The 26,548-nt window shown below is 35.9% G+C and overlaps 1 protein-coding gene across 1 annotated transcript; it reads left to right on the forward strand.

The window, feature by feature from the left end:
- The first annotated feature begins 564 nt into the window (after window positions 1-564).
- On the forward strand, window positions 565-26,206 carry LOC131801536 (uncharacterized). The gene is made up of 10 exons (XM_059120305.1): window positions 565-1,367; window positions 15,772-15,962; window positions 19,253-19,464; window positions 19,531-19,679; window positions 19,740-20,262; window positions 23,809-23,966; window positions 24,031-24,232; window positions 24,307-25,406; window positions 25,532-25,745; window positions 25,809-26,206. The coding sequence occupies exons 1-10, from the start codon at window positions 1,259-1,261 to the stop codon at window positions 26,104-26,106; spliced, it is 3,156 nt and encodes a 1,051-aa protein (XP_058976288.1). The 5' UTR covers window positions 565-1,258; the 3' UTR covers window positions 26,107-26,206.
- Window positions 26,207-26,548: the final 342 nt, after the last annotated feature.

Raw genomic sequence — 26,548 nt, forward strand, 5'->3', positions numbered from 1 at the left:
CCACCTTGTGGTGTAGGGTACAAAAATACTAAAGGTTACTAAATTTGCCGTTGAGTAAATGGACAACGCTTCAATCCTGAAATTTGATATTGAGGTGTCAGTTGGTATTTGGAATAGAGATATGGAGGTGGTTTTGAAAATGTATACTATAATTTTACGAAAAGTACTACATGGTATTTAATTTGTTATAAGCCGAAGGCATAGAGATAAAATCGGTTTTAATATTTAGATAACTGATGACATCTGCATTTGAGATTTGGATTTACATACTTGAGACGGAAATATTGGATGGCTCCATTACTAATATCCTCATCGGTTAACAACTCGACCAACTAATAACCCTCTTTGTCAAAAGCCTTTCTTTTATTACGGCCTCACGAAGCAAAAATCAAGGAGAGTGCATTTCGTTTCCAGTGATCTAAGGGTTAAAAGGAAAGTTTGATTTAGGTGGGGGGAATTTTGATTGACTACAAACTACCACCAGCGAGACAAACAACGCCGCCAACATTACCACCACCAACAACGCGCCACCTGCCAAAGGTAAATCAAGGCGTCCAACGACGAAAAATAGTTTTTAAACAGCACTTGGCGGAGAGAGTTGGAAAAATCGAATTATAACGGAAAAACCAATGGAATATTTGAAATGAATAGTGTGGAATGTAAAATAAAACAACAAATTCTTACACCATGAAAATAGAAGTGAAAATTGTCTACGAAAAGTGAAAATTCTTGAAATCAATTGTTAATAACCAAAAACCGAGAAATCCTTAAAAAACGGAAACCGAAAACAAATCTACACTCATGAATAAAGTGTCGCCATTCGTAAAAAGTATTTCGCAATTGCGAACAATTGGAATATTTCAATTATGAAGTTATGCAAAACTTTATCCTGCTTGTCAGACTTAAAGGCTTGCAGCAGTAGGCAGCAGTTTATTTCGTTTAGAGTGGAAATGCCATTGGTAGAGCAGCAGGAATTACAGCAACACCGAGAAACACCAAAAGGAATTGTTGTTGTTTTTGACGTCAGAAGTCATTATTAAGGCCTAAAAAAATAACGAAAAAACACCAACTCGTGAACAAGTGAAGTGACAGAAATACAGACAGACACGCGGGTCATATAATAGAAAGATACGTAGAATGTTTGTGGTGAATAGTTAATTGTTTCTAGGCATTTTGTTGTTTGTCCACTAATAAAAGAAACAACAACAACAACAACAAAGAACGGTGTAATCATAGCAACAACAACAACACCAGAAAAATGATTTCCGAAAGATTTGTAAAAGTTTTAATCGTTCTCATTGGATTCGCATTGAAATTTCCCAATTGTTATGGTGACGTCGGTCTGCCGTTAATACAAATAAGTCACGGTACGTTGCACCTACGCTTAATGCTTATTTATTTTTTATACCAAATAACATACGTATATCTGAATGTACACAATACATAGCCTTTACATGTGGTTGGATGTGTATGTTCTATGTTTAATTTGTAGCTATAGTTTCAGGAAGTTAGTGTAAACGGTATTATTGTGTTAGAATACAGAGCTATGCCGGAGAAGAATTATATTTTTGTTAACCATTTTTTTATTGGCGAAAAAATACGGGTACTGATTCAAAAATTTGATTTCCCGCTAAATAAATTTAATCTGTTGTTATTTCAAAGGGAACTTATTCCAATAAGAGCAGTGAAATAACTGACTGACTGAGAATCAACGCCCCGAGACAACGGCTGAAGCTAGATTCTTGAAATTTTGACCGAGAGTCAGTCTTGGTGCGTAGGCGTGTGATATGGCTAGTTTTTTTTGGAATAAAATACTAAAAGGGTACGAAAAGTACTAAAATGTAAAAAAACTAGTTAAAAAGCAGTAAGTTCGGCCGGGCCGAACTTTGAATACGCTCCACCTTTTGGAACGAATTTGGAAATAAAATTCTGAAAAAATTTTGGTAAAATTTAAAAAAAACGACGTGGATCCACACAGGCATTATTTGTCATGAGTCATTACCAAATTCAAATTCGGAACTTGAAATAAACGCGAATAATGTAGCTAAAATCATCAAAGTATAGAATATAGGGAGGTACCGTTATATCGGAGCTGTGCGAAGACCTGAACCTGCGTAGACAATTTTTTGTCATATTCTGGCATCCATTACGAACTTCAAATACGACATTTCAAACAACTTCGGTGAGTATTGTACCTAAACTCGTCAAAATACCGAATATAGGGAGGTACTGGTATATGGGGCCTATACGAAGAACAGACAAATTTCTGTCTTAGGCTGTAGTATCCATTGCGAACTTCAAATACCAAATTTTGAACAATTCCGATTAAAAATGTCGCTAAAATCATCAAAATACCGAATATCGGGAGGTACCGTTATAATGGGGCTATACGAAGACGTGGACCTGCATATAAAATTTTCTGTCTTAGGCTGTAGTATCCATTACGAACTTTAAATACCAAATTTGAGGCAATTCCGGTGAATAAATTCGCTAAAATTATCAAAATACCGAATATCGGGAGGTACCGTTATATGGGTGCTATATGAAAACGTGGACCTACATGGCCCATTTACGAACTTAACCTGTAACCTGTCTACTGTAAAAATAAACCTGTGTGCAAATTTTTAGCCTTGTATCTCAATTCGTTCGAAAGATAGCGTGATTACAACAGACAGACGGACAGACAGACAGACAGACGGACATTAGAATTTTACGCTGATCACGAATATATATACTTTGTTGTGTCTGACATGAGTACTTCGAGGAGTTACAAACGGAATGACAAAGTTAATATACCCTCCATAGTATGGTGGAGGGTATGAAAATAGCAATTTCGTATTGGACAAACGGAATGAGGTAGAATTCTGAATATTTTGAATGAGAGTCACTGATGAAGTACAGGATAGATGAATCAAAGGGTTTTTGGAAATTCGAACTTTTAAGGTTACGAAAATTTCTAAAATGGTACCATTTGAACGGAATTATATGAACGTATAGAGCTAAAAACTTGAAATTTAGTGTGGGAATCAAGGGTGGAAAGTAAGTTTTGGTAGTGGGAGGAAATAAAAAAATGCAACAAAGTGAAACGCCATAATTTTCACTTTTTTTTTAAATTTATTGAGTGAAGGCAGAAAATTTCGGAAATAGCATTAAATTTTAGAAAAAGTTTAGATTTGTTCGAATTGGTCGCTTTTGCCATGAATTATAGCCTTCAAACGGCCAATGAAACCGTCACACGCTGCCCGAATCTTGCTCTGAGGTATTTTGGCCCGGCAAAGCGTTTGTTTAAAATGATCGATACTTTGGTATTTTTATACTCTCCACCATAGTATGGAGGGTATATTAAGTTTGTCATTCCGTTTGTAACACCTCGAAATATACATTGTAGACCCCTCAAAGTATATATATTCTTGATCAGCATAAAATGCTATGTCGATTTAGCGATGTCCGTCCGTCTATCCGTCTGTGGAAATCCCTCTAGCTTCCTAACGAATTGAAGTAGATTGATAAAATTTTACTCAAATGTATATTATGTCTGCAAGACTATTGGTATTGAAAATGGGCCATTAAGGTTAACGTTTTTTGTATAGCCCCCATATAACGGTACCTCCCCATATTCGGTATTTTAATGATTTTAGCGACATTATTCACCGGAATTGTTTCAAATTTGGTATTTGAAGTTCGTAATGGATGCTACAGCCTATGACAGAAAATTGTCTGTGCAGGTTCACGCCTTCGTATAGACCCCATATAACGGTATCCCCCCAATATTCGATATTTCATGATTTTAGCGATATTTTTCACCGGAATAATTCTGGAATCCCCAAATTTGATGTTGAGGTCTCTGTTGGTATATGGAATCGAGATATGGAGGTGGTTTTGAAAATTTATTCTATAATTGTTCGAAAAGTACTAAGTGATACTAAATTGGGTATTGGGTAAAAGGATAGGTGTGGTTTTGGACATGCGTAGTACGTAATAAATTTGGCAGTGGGTCTTAGGATAGATCTGGAATTCCCAAATTTGATATTGAGTTTAGGATTTTTCATCAGCATCAGATATACTGATACATGTTTAAAATTTAAAGAAAATTAGATGGCTATTACCAATTTAATGGGAATAATTGTTTATAAAAATGTAACCTTTTGGGGGGGAGGTACGAGAGAGAGAAATATTTAAGTAAACCAAGTTTAAATAGAATCGCTGGCTTTTTTCGCAAGTTATGGGAGATATAAATATTTAAAATTTGGCCCTTTGAGGGAAAGTTATCAGAAGGGGTGGCTCGATACATCCCATCTTCACAACTGATCTTGTGTTGATGAAATATTGGAGTGTGTCGAGTTTGTTGGATGCATTATATTCAAAATATTGACACGTTGTGAGGGAGCTATCAGTAAGAGTGGATCGATATATCCCATCTTCACACCAGATCTTGTGTTACTAAAAATATTGGGATATGCGAAATTTTAAGGCACTTTTAATTCACATGTTTTAAGAGTTTTGATTATTTAAAACTAGCTGAACCCGGTGCGCTTCGCTACCCCTTTTGATTTTATATGCATTCAAAATTTTATTTACGAATATATGTTGGATAAAGAAAAACAAATTTAAAAATTAAAAAAAAAATATTGCACTAATTTAATGCGTTAATAAACAAAATCATTACAAAAGCAGTAACATGACATGCATACACGAAGGGTTTGTCCTTTGGATTTATTTATTTCATAGCAAATACCAAGCGTGCAGGAAACTGCAATTTTTTTAAGTAGAGTGGCATTTCTATTGCAATTAGTGAATTCGAGATAGCAACATACTTCGCCGTAATAAGCGTATTTCAAATAAATTGTTGTGTTGTTTTTTAGTGTTAGCCTAAGGCGTTCTTATTAAAATCATATCCCAACCTGATCCGATTTAAATATAATTTTAAAAAAATTACTTTTACACCAAACTCCGCCACACCTTTCATATTTCATTGAAATTGGTGCGTCAAATATGTGAAATCGGCCGAGAATATATATATGGGAGCTATATCCAAATCTTAACTAATTTCCAATAAATTTATCACATTTATTATTATAACCAAATTCCGCCACACATTCTGAATTTCATTGGAATCGGTCATATATATCGTGTTTGGTGCATAATATGTATGAAATCGGCCGAAATATATATGTTAGCTATATCCAAACCTCAACTGATTTCAATATAATTTGGCAATTTTTGCTGGTGCCAGATTTTGTCTTTCTCGCTTTGGGTGCATCAAATATGTGAAATCGGCTGAGTATATATATGGGAGCTATAATCAAATCTGAGCGTATTTGAATATAATTTGTCAAATTTATTTTTTTACCAAATTTAGCCACTCATGCCGAATTTCATTGGAATCGGAAATACGTATCGTGTTTTGTGCATCAAATATGTGAAATCGCCCGAAAATATATATGGGAGCTATATCCAAATCTGAACCGATTTTAATATAATTTGACTAATTTATTTTCTAATCAAAATCCCGTTACTTATTCCAAATTTCTTTGGAATCGAACATACATATCGTGTATGGTGCATAAAATACATGAAATCGGTCGAAAATATATATGAGAGTTATATCCAAATCTGAACCGATTTCAATATAATTTGACAAGTGTATATTCGTTTTAATTTCCGCTACACATTCCAAATTTCATTGATATTAGAGATACATAGCGTGTTTGGTGCATCAAATACATGGAATCTGTCGAAAATATATATGGGAGCTATATCCAAATCTGAACCGATTTCAATATAATTTGACAAATTAATTTTTGCTCCCAATTCCGTTACTTATTTTAAATTTCATTACAATTGGAAATACATATCGTGTTTGGTCCACCAAATACATGAAATCGGCCGAAAATGTATATGGGAGCTATATCCAAATCTGAACCGATTTCAATATAATTTGGGAAATCAATTTTTTAGATAAAATCTATTACACGTTTCAAATTTCATTGAAATTGGGGATACATAGCGTGATTGGTGCATCAAATGCTTGAAATCGGCCGAAAATATATATGGGAGCTATATCAAAATCTGAACCGATTTCAATATAATTTGACAAATTTTTTTTCGGATCAAATCCCGTCACACATTCCAAATTTCATTGGAATCGAACATTCATATTGTGTTTGAGGCATCAAATGAACGAAATCGGTCGAAAATATATATGTGAGCTATATCCAAATCTGAACCGATTACAATATAATTTGGCAAACTTATTTTTGTTCCAAATTCCGTTACATATTCCAAATTTGGAGACTGTATCTTCAACCAATCAATAGATATGTGCATATAAAATCTAAATTTTTGGGAGGTACCTCCGATTCTGATGCTATATCTCCAGTTCCAAGTGGAAATTCAAAAATGTGTATAGCCTATGTTACTTTCAGGCGATGTTGCAGTATATATGGAAATTTTGAGGAAAATCTATTCAGCGTTTTTCGAGTCCATAAATTACAAACAAACATACAAACATTTTCCTCTTTTATAGATATAGATGTTGACCCTTTTTGGGGGGAGTGGAGTGATATTGTCCATTTTCGCATTCGACCTAGTACTGACATAAATATTAGGATTTGCTAAGTTTGAACAAAATTGTGTGATTCTTTCTTGTTTTATGACGTAAATTAATTTCCCATTTATTCATCATTGCATGCTATGTCGATGGGTTTGAGTCTGACCAACAAGACGAGTCATCGAGCATTTGGTTAGATGTCACATACTGTTATGCGTTTGATCAAACAGGGCATAACATGACGAGCGTTTTCTTTCTATGGCATAAATAAAGAGATATGTCTATTTGCGGCCCTTTACACCATATCGACTTAGAGCTTTATGCAGATCATTAATGTATATTCTACAGACGATGTTCAAATGAGTAGGTTATTTAATTTTAATATAAATTATATGCAGTATTATTATTTATTATTAATTCAAATTATTTGTCGTAATTACATACGAAGTATACACTCGCACGTATATAAATGCGAATACGTTTCCATTATACTCTTGTAATTAAAACTGTACAATTGGTTGGTAATAGCATAGCAAAAGAATTGACTGTCCAGAAAATAATAACATATTTATTAAACCATTAAGAACAAATGTTGTTGCTTTTGTGTATTTCCGTTCGTTGGACAAATTACTTTTAGAAAAATAATGGAAACACATCTGCGTGAAAGAGAAACCAACTTTCAATTATTTCTATATATATTGTCTATTGTGTTGCAGGATGTATTTTAATTAAAATTAAATTTTTACACAATGCTTATAATAGTAACAAATAATTATGATAATTATATATTTTACAGACATTTATTATATTATTATATTCTCGTGTAAGTTTGGGCGGGATGCTCGTATGATGACATCCTCACCATGAAATATACTGAATTAAAATTGCTCAAATTCAGATTAAGGTATAGCTACTTTTTGTTAGTTCCATTCAATTTCAAATTTAATACCCACCACAATTTGCAATTTGTAGAATGTAAAAAAATCCTTTGAAAAATCGCTAAATTTTGAAAACCTCCGTAAATCAGGTTTTACTGTTATAAGGGGCTATACAAAATGCTGCCAGCGAGGACGTTGCTTATCACGAATTCTAAATGCCAAGTTTGAGATGATTCTATTGAAAAATGTAGCTAAAATCATCAAAAAATGGGAGGTACCATTATATGGGGGTTATTCGAAAACCTGGAAGTTCGAAGATCTATAAAGGCAATTTTCTGTCAGTGGTAGTATCCATTACGAATTCCAAATAGCAAATTTGATTTGATAAGGGTGAGAAATGCAACTCAAAATCAAAATATCGAATTCAGGAGGGGTCTATATCAAAACTTGGATCTACGTGGGAACGCAAAAATTTAACCCATATGGCCCACTTTTAATACAAAACCAAAATGGTCAAAATCGGGCTGGCCCGACCTTATGATACCCCACACCATTTTGCATATATAGTACGGCTTAATATAACAAAAGTTTTTATTGGGAATTTATGGGGAATTAAAACATACCAACTATGATAGTTTTTTATTGCGTATTATGGCTTTAAAGCAGAAAGGAACTAACATGGTACAATGAGTTCAAGGTAGGGCAGAACTACCATATGATTTAAATTTTTTTATTTTTCTGGCTTAATATGTCAACTTCATTTGTTTATGTGTGTGTCTTCTTTTCAATAATAAAAAATTGTTCAGAAGATATTCAAATTCGGGTGTTTTCAAAATGCTTATTGCAACGAATGCATCGACAAAATCTACAGTTTTTGTCGCGAAATAAACCATAAGAGATATATAGAACATGATATTGAAAAGAAATTTTGACCATTCATTCAGTTTTCGCGGTTTTAAATTATTTATTCAAAATCAATGCAACAAGTTGTTTGCTTTTTTATTGTTTTGATAGCAATTCTGACATTACAAGCCAAACAGGTAGACCTCTATACTTGAAATTTTTTCAAAGTTGGCCTACCTTCTCTTCATTGTACCATGGGAACTAATACATGGCAGGCTTCTACCGTATTCTACAAAATTTGACGGAGACATTTGTGTCTGACCTGATATTTGTGAAAATCCATCCGTATTACGGATTTAGAGCGGTCTAAATTTGAAATTGGTTAAAACCGTGAAAGGAAGGTAGATTGAGTTGCCAATTTTTGCAAGTAAAGAGGCCAACCTGTATGGATTGTTATGTCAGAATTACTATCAGAACAATTCAACTAGTTGTTTATTATCAAATAAGCAAAACAATTCAAACAATTGCAATGATTTTGATATATAAACAAAAAAAAAAAAAACACAAAAAAAAACAAGTAAAAAAGCTGTAAGTTCGGGGGGGGGGGGGGGGGGGGGTGTTGCTGGATGAACTCTGAATACATTCCACCATTTGGAACGAATTTGGCAATTCTCAAAAACAATAAAATCCGTTAAAAATTCTGTTAAAATCTTAAAAATACCGAAAGTAGCTATTATATTAGGGTTTATACGACGACATGAACCTGCGTAGGTAACATTTTTCAAAAACCATTATAATATTCAAATGCGAAACTTAAAAAAAATCGGTTATAATGTCGATGAAATCAAAATACAGAATATCGGGAGTTACCGTTATAATGGGGGCTATACGAAGACGTGGACATGCACAGACAATTTTCTGGCATGGGCTGAAGTATCCATTACGAACTTCAAATACCAAATTTGAAACGATTCCGTTAAATAATGTCGCTAAAATCATCAAAATACCGAATATCGGGGGGTACCGTTATATGGGGGCTATACGAAGACGTGCACCTGCACAGATAATTTTCTGTCTTAGGCTGTAGTATCCATTACGAACTTCAAATGACAAATTTGAAACAATTCCGGTGAATAATGTCGCTAAAATCATCAAAATACCGAATATCGGGAGATACCGTTATATGGGGGTTATATGATAACTTGGACCTACATGGCCCATTTACGAACTTAACCTGCCTACTGGCAAAATGTACATGTGTGCAAAATTTTAGCCTTCTATCTCAATTTGTTCGAAAAATAGCGTGATTACAACAGACAGACAGACGGACATGGAATATATATACTTTGTTGGGTCTGACGTGAGGAGTTACAAACGGAATGACAAAATTAATATACCCTCCATGGTATGGTGGAGGGTATAAAAAAAGCAAAGTTCGGCCGGACCGAGCTTTTAATAGCCTCCACCATTTTCATTATATTAATGAAAAATTTCGTTAATTTTACATTAATGAAACTCAATGAAACTTTTTTCATTTATTAAATGAACCTCTACGTTGTTTCAAATCAACAACAAATTTCATTTACGGAACGTAGGATTTCATTTATGGTATGAAGCTTTTTCTTTCAGTGAAGCTTTATCTGAACTGATTTCAAATTTTATACTTTTGCTTCTTGGCCGAATTAGGTCAGATGTGCCAAAATCCACTCTATTTGGGCTGATATTAACAATTTGGTGTAGAATAAATTTTAAATCGGATAAAAATGTATGTGGAAGCTACATCCAAATCTGAACTGATATTTTTGAAATTAGACAGAAATATTTCTGGAGTATATCTGATATCTAGTTTCAAATATCACTGTTTTAGAGTGAATATTACGAATGTCGGGGATTTGAACCCCAAATCGAAACATTTGTACAGGGACAGATGGACGGATTCAGAACATGATTCTACGTAGATCGTCAAAAGGGAAAAATGCACAGAGACATTATATCCTGTACCACAGTGCGGTGTCGGGTATACAAATTGACCATATATAAATCCTACTAACCAACAATGACGTTCATTTCAAATTTCAGGATACAAGCTCAATCCATTCACTAAACCCTCTAGTTCTTTTCCAACAATCATATTAAATATTCCCAAATCCATCTCCTTTTCTCAGCACTATCCTAAGACCCAATCCCAAATTTATTACCATACTTTACGTACAGTTATACTACGCATATCCAAAATAACATTTTTCTCTTCACCCTTGACACCACCTCAATACCAACTTTCAGAATTCCATCTCTATACCAACATTTTGTGGTATTTTGCACTTTGCGTACGTATTTTCAAAACCACCTCTTTCTCTCAACTACATGCACCAACAGTGATATCTACATAAAATTTCACGATTTCAGTCCCATTCCTTCATCCTCTTCAAAATTTTGGTAGCATTTAGTTCTTTTCGTACAGTTAAAGTACGCACTTTCAAAACAATCTCTATATCTCAACTTAAATGCCAAGAGTGGCCTTAATATCAAGTTTTAGGATTTCAGCTCTATTCCTTGTCCCAATTCCAAATCTTGTACCATTTTAGTCCAATTATAGTACATAATTCTATCTACAGAGACCATATTAAACTTCAGACGCCAACAGCTACATCTATATCAAATTTCAGGATTTCGTCAATATTTCTTCATCTAATATCAAATTCTTCACCCGATAGACATTCAGATTCGGTATGAAGCAACCGTCGCGGCCTTAAGGCTTAGGGCGACGGACGAGTGGTTAATCAAAGGCCACGCTACATACCATCAAAGAATCTTACAGGTAACAACGGGAGAATCAATAGAAAACTTTGTATCGGACCGGATATCTGAATCTATTGTAGCTGCCTCTTGTGAAACATTAATCCCAAACAGAGACTCGTGGATCGATGGATTCCCATCACAGATGCCGACTGGTAACTGCTGTTACACAGATGGTTCAGTGTTGGGGGAGAGAGTAGGACTGGGTCTTTTTATCGAAGAAACGAATACCAAAATCTCTTTCCGCCTGACCGATCACAATACGATCCTACAAGCGGAGGTCCGGGCGATTACGGAGTGTCTGAACTGGTTAAATGCTAACACGAGACCGGCTATCGTAAATGTCCTAACGGACAGTAAGATAGCCATTAACGCTATAACATCCAAAACAGTAACTTCAAGATCTGTATTCGAATGTATAAACTCAATCAACAACTACTCTCAACACGGCTTAGTTCGCATTATATGGGTACCAGGCCATAACGGAGTTAGAGGTAACGAGATAGCAAACTCTCTCGCTAGAAAAGGCAGGAAATTAGCAGTAGTAAACTTAGACAATCCACTGCCGCTAAAAGCGTCACGTCTAATGTTAAAGACAAGGGCAAAAAACGCCCATATATCCTTATGGAACGAAGAGGGCGTAGGGAAAACCACCAAAATCCTGTGGGGTGACCCAAATGAGATAAAAACGAAGAATCTTTTATTGCTAGGCAAGAAGGAGGTCAGTGAGGTGACAGGCATCCTTACGGGGCACCTGGACCTACAAGCTCATCTATACAAGATAGGTTGCACAGATAACAGCATATACAGGGCGTGCAGGGAAGACGACGAAACTTTGGAACATTTTCTCTGTATATGCCCAGCGTTTGGTAATATCAGAGCCCAATTCTTAGGGAGCGACACTATACCAGACCTTAATCGGATCATGGTAAATGATATAAAACAGTTAAAGAATTTCATAAAGGCAACAGAATTTTCAATTATAACAGACTGTTAACTGCACGTCTTCCTCGGTAAAACCCCTCTGACTAGAGCTCACAACAGGCCTATACTGGCTAAAGTGCATGCCCAACAGGGCTTGCGGCGAAACTGTTTCGCCCCTCTTTTTCAACCTAACCTAACCTAACCTAATATCAAAATTTAGTGCTTCACTTGCAATTATAGTACCCATTTTCAAAACCACCCCCTATCTTGATTCCAGATACTAACAGAGGCCTCGACTTCAAATTTCATGATCCAAGCTCTATTTCCTGTCCCTATAGCAAATTTAGTACTATTTAGTACAATTATATTACATATATCCAACTACAGGCATCATATTTTAACTTCAGACACCAGTAGCGATATCAACATCAAATTTCAGGATTTCATCCAATACCAAATTTAGTACTATTTAGTCCCTTAAGCATAATTAAAGTACACATTTCCAAAACCACCTCCATATTTCAATTCCAGATACTTCAATATCAAATTGTAGGATTTCAGCTCTATCCCTTCATGAAATACCATGACTGAAGAATACAGGTAGATGCATCAACGCTTGGAAGCATTGATATGTCATAAAATTTTAAATGTTTTTTTTTCAAATATAAGTAGATTTTTATATGTTTTCTTATACTACGTCATTCGGAGGCATTATAATTCGCGTTTTTCAACATTTTTTACAAATTTGAATAATTTTTCATTCAACATTTTCGATTCCAAAATTGATTTGACAGTTCATTGTCCCAGCAGCTGTGTCGACGCGTCTACCTATATTCTTCTACCATGACGAAATACCAAATATAGTACCATTCAGTAGCTTTCGGTCAATTGTATTTAACATTTCCAAAACCACCTCGATATGTCCATCTTACACATGAACAGCGGCCTTAATGTCAAATTTATAATCTCAAGCAGTTTCAGTTCGCCCAATACCAAATTGTACCAAATATAGTACTGTTTAGTACTTTTATTATAAACTCACCCCCAACACTGGCCCCAATTTAAAATTTAAAACTTCCAGCTTCATTTGTCATTCGTCCTAAACTATTCGGTTACAAATTTAGTATAGTTCGCACACTTAGTACACATTTCCAAACCATATATCAAACGTACTTTCCAACCCTTGATTCTCATATCAAATTTCAAGTTTTTAACTCTATCCGTTCACATAATATCAAATTGTACTAGTTTAGACGATTAAAACCATTCTGGAACTTTTAGTAACCTTAAAGTTCGAACTTCCAAAGTCCTTTTGTTACATCTATCCTGCACTCCATCAGTGACTCTCATTCCAGAATTCTAGTTCATTCTGTTTATCTAATATAAGGTATTCAATTTTTACAATATTTTAGTGCTTTTCGTACCATCTTAGTACGAATTTCGAAAAAACCCAACCTTATGACATGCCTGCGCTGATACACATGCCTTCTATTTTAAGCTTTACTTTGTGTAAATCTGCTGGTTATACCCTACAACACTATGTGTTGGGGGTATTATAAGTTTGATTGGGCCAAAAATTGTGTAACACCTCGATATATTGGTTTTCCACATAGGAAAGTATATATGGATCTTCCTATCTCGCCGAGCTGAGTCGATCTAGCTATGTATGTCCGTCCGTCCATCTGTCCGTCTGTCCATGTTAATTTGTAATCACTCTACAGTCACAATTATGGTCCAATCCTCATGAAATTGAAAATGGAGGTGGATAGAACCCTATTGTTTTTGGAGATGATCGCATAATATTTAGGACCATAATTGAAATGGACCAAAAACTGAAAAATTTCCTGATTTTGCAGTTGCTCTACAGGTCGCAATTATAGACTAATCGAAGCGGAAGTTAGCACGGGCTTAGGGCTGGGCAGAAGCCTTCCAATTTTGATGGTCATCGGGTAATATTTAGTGGGTGAAATAGACAATGTTATGGTATATTTGTGTTAAATAAAAGACAAATTTTTCATTAAACCGCGAATATTTTTAATCCCGGCGAAATCACACATAAATGAACAGATCAATTCTGACCGTTAGGTAGATGGCGATAATAAATATATCATATATATAGAGCGAAATATATATAATGTAAATATGCAAAGGGGATGTTAGGAAGGAAGGGGATCTCAAGAATGGCTGGACCGATTTTGACAAATGTTGTTAATTCAGAATGCCCTCTTGGCATAAAAGTATAAAATCTGAAAAAATCGCATAAAAAGACGCCTATAATGATGATAATATTGATGTTGTAGTATTTTGTGACATTTTTTTATTTTTTCATATTTTTTATCGCATGCGATTTTTTCAATTTGACTTATAATATTGAAGTGTTTATTTTGTAATATTTTTTCACCTTACAACACAGGTTGGGGATACAGACAGATTGCAATTATCGTCCGATCCTCACGAAAAGGGTAGGGTTAGGTTCAGAAGGGTTAGGCCTATTGTTTTCAAAGATGTCTGCAATATATTTAGGGGTTGAAATGGACCAACAACTAAAAATGTTCCTGATTGTGCAGCCGTTATAAAGGTCATTAATAGAAACCAAAGAACACGAAATCTCGCATAAAGTTAGAGTTTAGGATAGTGGTCAGAATGGATCACTATTTTTGTCTGAAAAATACCAACATTACTTACAGGCAATATCCGAAATACACAAAGGCGAACTTTTGGGGAGGGGGAGGGGTCTCTTGTTTTTGGAGATGATCGCAAAATGAACCAAAAACAGAAAACATTTCCTGATCACACAATTGAAGCCGACACTCCTGAGAAGAAAGCTAAGGACAAGGAAGAATTCTAGGATTTTGGATGACCATTGGATTATATTTAGCTGTAAAATGGACAACAACAACTAACAGCACGACGAAGTGCGTAAATATTCGACAAATATCCCTTGTCAAAATGCAAAGGGTAATATCTGGGCAGTGCTCCGTGACATAATTTCAAAAGCGAAATCTTCGAAAGTGGATTTGGACATAAGAGGGCTTTTAATATATTGTAGTGTTGTAGGGTATCACCAGGTCGGCCCCGCAAAGTGTAATTTACCAATCAAAATTGATTGATTGTGTGATTTCTATAGTCAAATTTATTGTGATTGGTCAATTATCAGGATTAAACCGTGATTTTTATGTAAAGGTACTTTTGGTGCCAAATATTCATTACGAAATACGTCAAATATGATTTCTCCGTCTGGGTTTAACATTCTTGGATTCATGTACACGTTGGATTATACCCAAAAATGTTAAATAATTAAAATTTTTTAAATAATAATTTCATATAATTTTTTCTTTTCATGCTAATCTCTCAATTTTGCATACATTCTTTCAACAAGACCTCATTACAAAAAAGGAGGACTTCAACATTGATCAAACAAACTTTTCAGATACAAATACTATCTAAGCAAACTAAGTAAACAAATATGGTAACATAACGTTGGCAATAGTCAACAAATAAGTAAACATAACGTTAGCAACAAAACAACAATAGACACACTTTCAAAAAATAAGGCCCGCCATTGCGATTACATATCTATCCTTTAATACACACGAAGAGACCAGGGGGGAAATATAATGCCCCCTCCGAAGCAAAAACCATATTTATTTGCTATTTTACCAAAAACTTAATTTCTATAGCAACAAATACATGCCTTTGTTTATTAACACGACATTTATCATGTCTGATTGTCATTAACATAATTGCCTTCTGCTTTTGAATTCTATCCTTTCCTTTCAGATGATGATGACTTTGGCGATGATTATCCGGAATTACGTGAAGAGGTCCACTTAGAAGATTTCTTTTGGACGGGTTCAGGAGATGGTCCTCCGGATTATTTAAAACAGGTTCACACCGGCATTAGCAAAGGAAAAGATGTTGTGGTTAAAACGGAAACGGTGGTGGCCACAGTTTATGTAGATGGTAATAATGTAAGTTGTCGTTGTTATGTAGAGCTGTTCGCATGTCTGTCGGTTGTAACGACGAATAAATTTTGGATAGGAAATAGATAGAAATTTTGAACACATGTGTATTTTCTCCATTCCTCAAATAACAATGCTTCCCATTAATAGGTTTTTTCTAATTAAATTGTTTACAATTCGGTACTTAGAATTTGCAATGGGTTCAACTTCCTGGGTCAGTGTCTATATAGATCCACGTTTTCCGGTATTTTGTTGACACTGTGCAACAAAAATAAGTTTTTCAATTACTACTAGAGATAGAAAAGAAGACATACATTTAGAAATTTTTAGGGTAAGACTCCTCGAAATCCGAGCATTTTAGGTGTACAGGGTGAGATGAAAAAACTGCAACCAACTTCAGACTGCTGTCATTTCAAAGCCACTCGTCCGACAGCTGTTAAAATTATTCCAGTGACAGCTTATTACATACAGCATACAAAAGCATTTTGGTGAGAATTTAGCCGAAAAAAAGTTATTCGTGATGGAATTCAAGCGTGATAGTTTGATTTCTTTATATTTGACTGGAGAACAACAAGTGTCTATCGTTAAAGCACTCCAGCATTTAAATGTGAATAAATCTTTTGTGTCTCCTACCATCGCTCGTTACCGTGGTACTGGTAGCTTGGCCCGACGTCAATGAAATGGGCGGAAGAAAACAGCAACGTCAGCAGAAATGGTTCGAAAAGTAAGGAAGCGACTTGATCGAAGCCCGCTTCGCTGTGGCTGAATAATGGATCGTGAGCTGAAAATATTGCAATATTCCATTCGGCAAATATTGAAAAATGAGCTCGGGGTAAAACTATTGAAATTCCAACAAGTGAAAGAACTTACACCGCAACAGAAAAAAAAAACTCAAAAGAGCTAAAGAGTCGCTTCGCTTGGCCGAAAGTGGTGAACTGCCGAATTTGGTTTTCTCCGATTAGAAAACATTCGCTTTCCAGCAGTTTGTAAACAAACAAAATGATAGTGTTTACTTGCCAAAGAGGTCAGCTGAAAATGTGCACCTTCGGTTGGCCACCAGAACTCTAGCGTCGGCCATGGTGATGGTGTGGGCCGCCATAACAGCCGATGGTCGCTCTCCGCTCTTATTAAATGACCGTGGCATCAGAATAAATACCGAATATTATCGCGAAAATATTCTGGAAGGTGTATTGAAACCTAGAGCACGCAAACATTTTGGCCGCAGACCTTGTACATTCCAACAGCACTCAGCACCATCGCACTCAGCACGCGCCACCCAAGAATGGTTACAAAATGAGGTTCCTCGCTTCATTTTCAGCGCACAATGGCCACCAAAATCTCCGGATACCAATCCGTTGGTCTATTGTGTCTGAAGTATTTTGGAAAGCAAGGTTGGCACTAAAAACCAAAGTGTCGATCACCTCAGGCAAGCGCTTCGCCGGGAATGGACCAAAATACCGCAGAGCAACATTCGAGCAGCGTGTGACGGTTTCGTTGGCCATTTTAAGGCCATAATTCGTGCCAAAGGTGACCAATTCGAATAAATCTAAACTTATTCTAACATTTGATGCTATTTCCGACATTTTTTGCTTTCATTTATTAAAAAAAAAATGCAAAAATTATTGCGTTTGACTTTGTTGCAGTTTTTTTTTATCTCATGGAATGATCTAACGATATCTACTTGTAGTTTTCCAGCCAAATATAAAGAAATCACACTATCACGCTTGAATTCCATCACGAATATCTTTTTTATACCATACACCACAAGGTGGTGTCCGTCCGTCCGGCTGTCCATGTATTTTTGTAAACAAAGTACAGGTCGCATTTATTGCCCGATCCAGATGAAATTTTGCAAAGATCTTTTTTTTGGTCCAAGGACGAACCCTATTGAAGATAATCGGTCAAAATTTAGATATAGCTCCCATATATATCTTTGTCCGATTTGCCTTTTATTGTGCACCAAACGTGTAATATCAGCCCGAATTTTATGGAATTTTGCATATGCACCCAAATTAGGCCTGAAAATATGTATGCCAAATTTGATCGAAATCGGTTCAGATATAGCTATAGCTCCCATATATATTGTTCATCCGATTTGTTATTTTTGTCCACCGCCGCCGTAATATGCACTCTGTAACAACAATATTTGGGGAAATATATCAAATACGGCTCAGAAATACATATGTTAAATTTTATCGAGATAGGTTCAGATTTGAATATAGCTCCCATATATAACTTCGTCCGATTTACCATTTATTGTGCACCAAACGTTTAATATTTGTCCAAATGGGATGGAATTTGGCACTTACGACCGAATTGAGTCTAGAAGCTAGTATGTCAAATTTGGTGAAGATCGGTTCAGATATAGCTATAGCTCCCATATACATTATTCATCCGATTTGTTATATTTGTTACCCACAACCGTAATATGCACTCCGTAACAAAGATATTCAGGGAAATCTATCAAATACAGCTCAGAAATATCTTTGCCAAATTTTATCGAGATCGGTTCAGATTTGGATATCCCATATATATCTTTATCCGATTTCAAATTAATTGTGCACCAAATGGGCAATACAATTCCGAATTTAAAAGATACAAATGCTTCGGTATATTTAGTCCTTTGAACTTTAAATTATAATTATAATCATAGCGTGTATGATTGAATTTTCCCATAAAAACTTTTAATTGTTTGTGGAGCTCTACTTAATTAGCAAAGTGGTGTAGGGTATCATAAAGTCGGCCCGCCTGACTTTAAGACTTTCTTTACTGGTTTTTTCTTGAAAATTCTCACCAAAATGCTTTTTTACCCTTGTAAACAATATAATGATCTATCAGTGGAATAATTTTAACAGCTGTCGGACGAGTGGCTTAGAAATAACAGCAGTCTGTTTTTTCATCTCACCCTTTATATTTATCAGCTATAGTTATGGTAATATAGACCTCAAAACGATGATATTTGGCACCAAATATCATAAATACCTCTGCTTAATTTTACCAATATCAGTTCAGATTTGGATGTAGCTTCCATATACATCTTCATCAGATTTCATGGTTATTGTGCACCAAATATGTAATATCAGTTCGAATTGGCTCATTCAACTGAATTTATTTTGGATGTAAATAGCACATCAGGGTATTAGGGTATAGGGTATCATAAAGTCGACCGCGATGGTCTTTTAAAAATTCTTTACTGGTTAAAGGGTACCTTTGTCTTAGGGTGAAGGATATTGAAAATTTGGCTAGGCTAATATTTTTCTAGGCAGCGGAGCTTAACTCACCTTTTCTATGTATTACAGGAAGTTGATATTCCAATATGTCTCGATTGCTATGGAGAAGGTACTGTGGGTATAGACGGCGTATGGAATGGGGCTGGAGCACCACCCTTAAATTACTCCGCCACCGATAGACGTTATTGGTTGCTAACTGTCATGTCGGGATTTTATACACAGAAAGATAATCCGATGTTGGAAGAAAAGTTGGCCAGATTATATCGTTTGGCATTTACCAGGTAAAATAAATTATAACTCTACAATAACAACAATTTCAATATTATATGTCTGATATTCTCATACAGGCAACAAACCAAACATTTGGGTATAAATGGAGCTCAACAGATATCAGGCATTTCCATTACGGCTGGACGTGATCGAAGGCATTTTAAATCAGACGATGATGATGACAAGAAGGTTCAAAGGAGCGAAGTGGGTAGCAGCACCACTCAAGGTATGAACTTTGAATTTGATTTAAATTAACATTTACTCTCATAAATGTGATTTTTCTTAGACCCTCCCGATTACGATGCCGAACTATTGGACATGACCAACAATACAAAATCTACAGTACGATTTCGATCTCCGGCATATCCGATAAATAGAAAATCCGAAATGATTTCCTCTTCCGAAGAGAACAACATTACCGAATCCGTGACATTCGGTTATTCCTATAACGAATCCGATATGCAAGTTGAATCTTCAAATATAGCCGCAGCTCAAGTCACCCCCGTGCCATGGGAATTAATACAAAACAATGTTTCCAAGTCGGAAAAACAAACGCTGGCAGCAGCTCTTGTACAACAGCAGCACCCAGCCACACGCTTGTTACAACCACAACAGAGACCAGCTATTTCCGCACCTTCACCTCTGCCACCCCCTTTAAACATACGTGATAATCAGGTGCGTGTTGTCATTCACAATATCACTCAACTAACGGCAGATGATGTGGAACGCAACAATGCCGATGATGACAATGGTGGAATGTATGGCGTGTCGTCGGCAATATACGATGGGGAGATTATCAATGATAAAACGTAAGCGAAACATGGTTGGTCATTAAATATGTTCATACACGGATACATAATTATGTTCGTGTGATGAACAGTTGTGGCATAAAAGAGAAAAAGTGCATTGACCCATGTGCTCATATTCTAGCAAATATTTTTCAAAACACAATCCTGTTATTATTTTAAGAAACTGTCGAATTATAATCAAGGATTCGTGATGAATTTTTTTCAAGGATTATCGGGCATAATCCTGGACTTATTACAAGTATTTTTAAGTACAATAGAATCATAATCAAGGGTTTCTGAACAATATTTTTCAAGGACTATCGGGACATGCCAGTGGATTTTTTAAGAATTATTTTCTAGGACTTTCGAGGGCTCTCGAAGAATATTTTTCAAGGACTACCGAGGCATACTCCTGGATTATTTAAGAAATCATTTTAAGGCCTATCGACTTATTATGAAGGTTATTGAAGAATATTTTTCAAGGACCATCGTGGCATAGCGGATTTTAAAGAATATTTTTAAGTATTTTTTAAGAACTCTCGTGGCATAATCGTGGATTTATTAAGAAATATTTTAAAGGACTATCGAATTCGAACCAAGTATGTTGTATAATATTTTTCAAGCACAACCGCGGATTCTTTAAGAATGTTTTTTAGGATTTTTAAAGCATATTTTTTCAAGGGCTGTAGAGAAGTTTTTTTTTACCCTCCACTATACAGGGTGAGATAAAAGAACTGCAATAAAGTCAAACGCCATAATTTTTACATTTTTTTTTTTAAATTTTATTGAGTGAAAGCAAAAAATGTCGGAAATAGCATCAAATTTTAGAATAAGTTTAGATTTGTTTGAATTGGTCACCTTTGCACAGTGGTCACTGCCATTGGCCAAAATTCCAAAAATGAAAATCAGATATTTATTGTCAAATGTGAATGAAATCTTAAGGGGTTAAGCTTTTTAGAAAACATAATAATCTTGGCTTTATTCTAACGGCCCACCTCAAAAATAGCATCAGAAAAGAGAAAATGTAGTTAGTTGCTCTTTTCAGTGGGATCAGAGTAAAAGTGGAGCAAAATAGAACTGGATTACAAAATTAAATACATTTTAAAATGACAAATCTTGGCATTATTATTGAAAAGCAAGGTATTGACTTATTTTTAGTGCAGTCATTTGTGTGCTTAGTATATGTGTATAATATAGAAGATGTGAGTGTTCTGAGTTGCCTTTAAGTTTAATTTTGAAAATAAAATTGGATTTCAGTTAAAGTTTTAATTGTCTTCCCCCCTGAATTTTCCAATGTGATTTTTTTACGCCATTAGTAATGGCCCTAATTCTAAAAGTGCTAATTTAGCTTTCAGATTTTGTCAGAAGTGTACATTATGTCAATATACTGAAGTGACTTCGCTGCAATTTTGCAAGTTCTATGGTGCTAGTGACATAGAATATGTTTTTGTTGTTTGGGATTGATAAGGATGTAATTGAGGGGTGTTCAATAATTTTGCAAGCGTTGTCTTCAGGGTATAATATTAATGTCGAAAAATTTTAAGGCCTTTGCACTGAAAACTGCTAAAGAGTTAACAAATATATATACATGGCACTATCTTCCACCCACAGTTCAGTAAATATATGCACCCGACATTATAAATTTGTCATTATATCGATTAGATAATTTTAGGAGGATGCCGTGGAGTCTAGAAACAAAGATATACGAAAGTTTCGACTAAATCATACCCGAAAAATTCTCGTGTTTCAACAAACACAGATCTTATTAACCATCTTCTTCTGAGCTCTGACCCAAAAAATAACCAGTAAAGAAAGTCTTAAAGTCGGGCGGGGCCGACTTCATGATACCCTACACCACTTTGCATATTTAGTAGAGCGTCACATAACAAATAAATGTTTTAATGGGGAATTTGTCAGAATCAAATCATACCAACTATGATTATAGTAATAATTAAAAGTCCAAAGGAACTAATATATGGGAGAAATATCCTCCTCTGAATCGATTTCTACTAAATTTGTCTAGGCATTTGCGCCTTTTCAATTCGGGCTTGTATTATCCATTTGGTGCACAATTAACTTGAAATTGGATATATAAGAGAGCTATATCTAAATTTGATTTGGGCTAATATTACACGTTTGGTGCACAATAAAAGGCAAATCGGACGAAGATATATATTTGAGCCATATCCAAATATTAACAGATCTCGATAAAATTTAGAAAGGGTATTTCTGAGTTATATTTGATACATTTCCCCAAATATCGTTGTTACAGAGTGCATATTACGGCTGCGGAGGACAAAAATAACAAATCGTAAGAACAATACATATGGGAGCTATATCTATATGTCTGAACCGATTTCGATCAAATTTGGCATACTTATTTTCAGGTCCAATCTGGTCGTACGTATAATCCATACTATTTGGGCTGATATTACAAGTTTGGTGCACAATGTAAGGCAAATTGGATGAATATATATGGGAGCTATACCAACATTTTGACCGATTATCTCCAATTTCAATAGGGCCTTAAGTCAAACAAATTATTTGTGCAAAATTTAACTTTGATTTAATTTTACATTAAATTGTTATTTTATTTTGTTTACAAAAAATAATCAAATTTGGACTTCGACTAGGGGACTCTACCTGAAGGCGGGCTGTTCCAAATAATTTTCAAGAAGATTATTTTTTAACTCCTTAGAACGTAAAATGTCAAATAACATTACAATCTGGTGTAGAAATGTGACAAGAATTGGGCAAATAACCATTATTCGGGAGATACGTTGTAAGGGGACCATGCCAAAACATGCAAGGACCATATCCATTTTGTCACATTTTTTATTTTTATCCCATCAAGGTACCATAACCAAAGATTCATATTGATATCTGGACTGAAAGTATTTTTGGCCGCTGTTCCCATACGACGTCGACCACTGTGCTTTGGTATGAGTTATGTTCTTCAAACGGCCAATGAAACCGTGACACTCTGCTCGAATGTTGCTCTGTGGTATTTTGGCCCATTCCCATTCTTGAGGTGATCGACACTTTGGCAATAGTTCAACGGATTGGTATCCGGAGATTTTGGTGGCCATTGTGCACTGGAAATAAAGCGAGGAACCTCACCCATCCTTGGGTGGCGCGTGCTGAGTCCTGTTGGAATGTCCAAGGTCTGCGGCCAAAATGTTTGCGTGCCCAAGGCTTTAATACACCCTCCAGAATATTTTCGCGATAATATTCGATATTCGGTATTTTTAAGATTTTAACAGAATTTTTAATGGATTTTATTTTTTTTTTTTAATTTTCTTTTTCGCCCAAATGGTGGAGGGTAATGTTTTTCAAGGACATCTTTGGAATATCTTTCAAGGTCTAAATTGATTTTTTATAAAAATATATTCATAATTATAAATATATTATGAATATTCTTCAATATCAAACCCAAAATCTCCTTTTTTAAGAATTTTGAATAGTTTTCAAATTTTTAATTGTGAATAATTAATAGTATTTGATAAGTTTAATATTTAAAATATAAACATTAAATCATTATTTATTTGTATTTTCTATAAATTCCAGAGATGAACGACCCCTTACCAATCAAACAGAGCTGATTTATTCGGTGTTTGTTAATGGGAGGCCAGTATTGGCGGTTACAGCTGCCAATGATATGAAATTAGTCAGCGAATCAGAGGTATCCACAGTATTGGGCAAAGAGATTATAATGAAAGCCGAACGTAAGTTGATGAATAAATTTCGAAATAAAAAACTATTTAAATTCAAATATTTTTTAAAATTTAGCCTATCTCCGTGAACCTCAAGCCACGCCCTTGGCGCCGGCAACTCACAGCGGTGGCACACATGGCTTTATTGATTCCATTCAAAACAATCCGCTTTTGGTGATTGTGAGTTCCATTGCAATTTTGTTGTTATTCCTCTTGCTCATTGCCCTGCTCTTGATGGGACGATCACATGTGAGGCATAAAAATGAGCAAATCAATAGGTAAGGACTATATAAGAGAGTAAGTCAATGAGAGAGAAGCGAATTATGAGAGTTCCGTTTAATTAATTTCTTAGAACCACAAGTCGCAATGAACTTATATCCGAGACCCACTCCGGCCGGCCCACATCAAGTGCAACTGCACCCGACACAGGACGTACAACAGGAACCGGTGAATCCCGCGACGCTGGCATACAAAACTTTTCATTTGAACACGAAAGTGGTCGTAGCACACGAGAACCACGCATACACTTCCCTGGTCCACCTGACCAAAGTCAACGTAGAGCTTCGGTGACCTCTTCTGATAACACTTCTGACTCCTCGGTTTATTGTCCCATCAATCCTCCCTCGGCAGACGTACAGCGTATGTTGGATGAAAAATCCAATGGACTTTTTGAACGCAATCGCGCACGTCATTTGGGTAAATACAATCGGGCAGAAAGCAATGAAGAGGCCATCTATACAACAGTTATTTCCGAAAAGAAACGCGACAAATCACGACACAAACCCAAGAGGCGTTACCTATCGGAAAATCGTGTCGGTTCTCTTGAAACGAGTCCGGTACAAAGCCAACGAGATTACTCTGGTGATGAGTTGGATAGGACCTATGTTAATTTTGATCCTCCAAATGAGGCCTTTAATCCCCACACGAATTATCATCGCAACAAGCTGCTGCATCAAAAAACCATTTATACGGACAGGGGTGACCAGCTGGAGAGACAACATCACCACCATCAGCAGCAGCATCCTTCCACAGAGGCAATAAATAAGGAAATTATAAGGGCCTTGCAGCCAACGGAGAAATCATCGGATTCAGGTAGCATAGGATCTTTCTTGTCAATGCAGTCGGTGAAGGCCTTCCCGAAGACTACATTGCCCGAGCCTCTTAATCGTGTTCTCGAACCGGTCTTTGTGACCTATTATGACAATGTGGAAAATGTCCCACAAACTTCGGCGAAATCGGTTAGGAATCAGCACAAAAAACGTATGTCCCATGATCAGATGCCACTGGATGCCACCAGAATAGCCACCATTGAGGGATTTCCCACGCCCAAAGCTCCACAAAAAGTACAGCGTTTTGCCTCACAGAGTGATAATCCCGATCCGGGTGTTGTGGGACCCATTGTTTGGGAGAGGCACAAGAAGCGGCTTAGTGCCGATGATATTTTGGACAATGGTAATTACGAACGCAGACAACGTTACTAAGCATCTCTTCTTCTTCTAATTTCCTCTTCTCATGAAATTTTTCATCTCTTATTCTGCTGCCCGGCATCACCTGTAAACGTCTGCGCCCATCAATAGACTATGGAGATCATGGCGATAGAAATTTCGATTATTATAGTCCATCGCGAGATCCAGCTGCCATGCGCAACCATTACGAAGGTCTACTCGAGGGCGCCATACAAATGTATTCCAGTCAAGATGATTTACCCATGCCACTGCCGAATCGTGATTTCACAAATAATCGCAAGCCAACCAAACGTGAATTACGTGGCTCATCTGCCGGGGCCTCGAAGTAAGCATACGAACAATTTTCATAAATAGTTATATTTTTGTTATATTCTTCCATCTTTTCCAGTGCGAATCTGAAAACCCAAACTGGCGATAATCGCCCGTCAACAGCTCAACCCTTAAAAACCACCAAATCCAATCACTCAACACAACCCCCCTCTCCCACTGTGGGCGCCTGGGATGGTGGCAGCATCTATGGTTCTCACTCGCCCATGGTAAGACCCATGAGTGCCGGCCCCTTTCATCGTCCAGCCGAAATCCAGCCTCAAATTTCATCCACACGCCACGTTCAGGATCTATCCGCCGCACCACTCATTGAGGCCATACAAAAGGAATTGAGAAAATTCCAAAAGGAATCGAATTAAATGAGAGCCTCAAAGTTGGATCCTTATCTTAGATTAAACAACTAAAATTGAATGTAGATAACCTTGTATTTTTCTCCATCAAGTTCAATTATTTTTTTCACAAGAATTTTTATTGCATTTAATTAATAAAAAAAAGCGTATGGTAGAGATTACATTTTTGATTTCCATTTGCGGGTTCATTACAAATTAATATATAAATCTATGTCAACAATTTTAAATGGTCCATTAATGAAATTAAAATTGGGATATAAAAAATTATATATTTTATTAATGGTCAATATAGGCCAAAGATTATTCTTTGCTAGAACCAAGCTCTCAATTTAAATAAAAAAACAAGTAAAAAAAAAACATTAAGTTCGGCCGGGCCAAACTTTTAATACCCTCCACCTTAGGGTAAAAGAAACATTAGAAGAAATGTGGCAAAAACCATTAAAATGCCGAA

The sequence above is a fragment of the Musca domestica genome, unplaced genomic scaffold, assembly GCF_030504385.1.
Source record: "Musca domestica strain aabys unplaced genomic scaffold, Musca_domestica.polishedcontigs.V.1.1 167, whole genome shotgun sequence".
Taxonomy (NCBI): domain Eukaryota; kingdom Metazoa; phylum Arthropoda; class Insecta; order Diptera; family Muscidae; genus Musca; species Musca domestica.

What these genes read in the sequence shown, in the direction of transcription:
- LOC131801536 (XM_059120305.1), top strand. Translation starts at nt 1,259, where the DNA reads ATGATTTCCGAAAGATTTGTAAAAGTTTTAATCGTTCTCATTGGATTC. An exon ending in GGGTAGCAGCACCACTCAAG is followed by an intron (nt 19,680 to 19,739) that starts GTATGAACTTTG and finishes GATTTTTCTTAG; the next exon opens with ACCCTCCCGATTACGATGCC. An exon ending in GAGATTATCAATGATAAAAC is followed by an intron (nt 20,263 to 23,808) that starts GTAAGCGAAACA and finishes TATAAATTCCAG; the next exon opens with AGATGAACGACCCCTTACCA.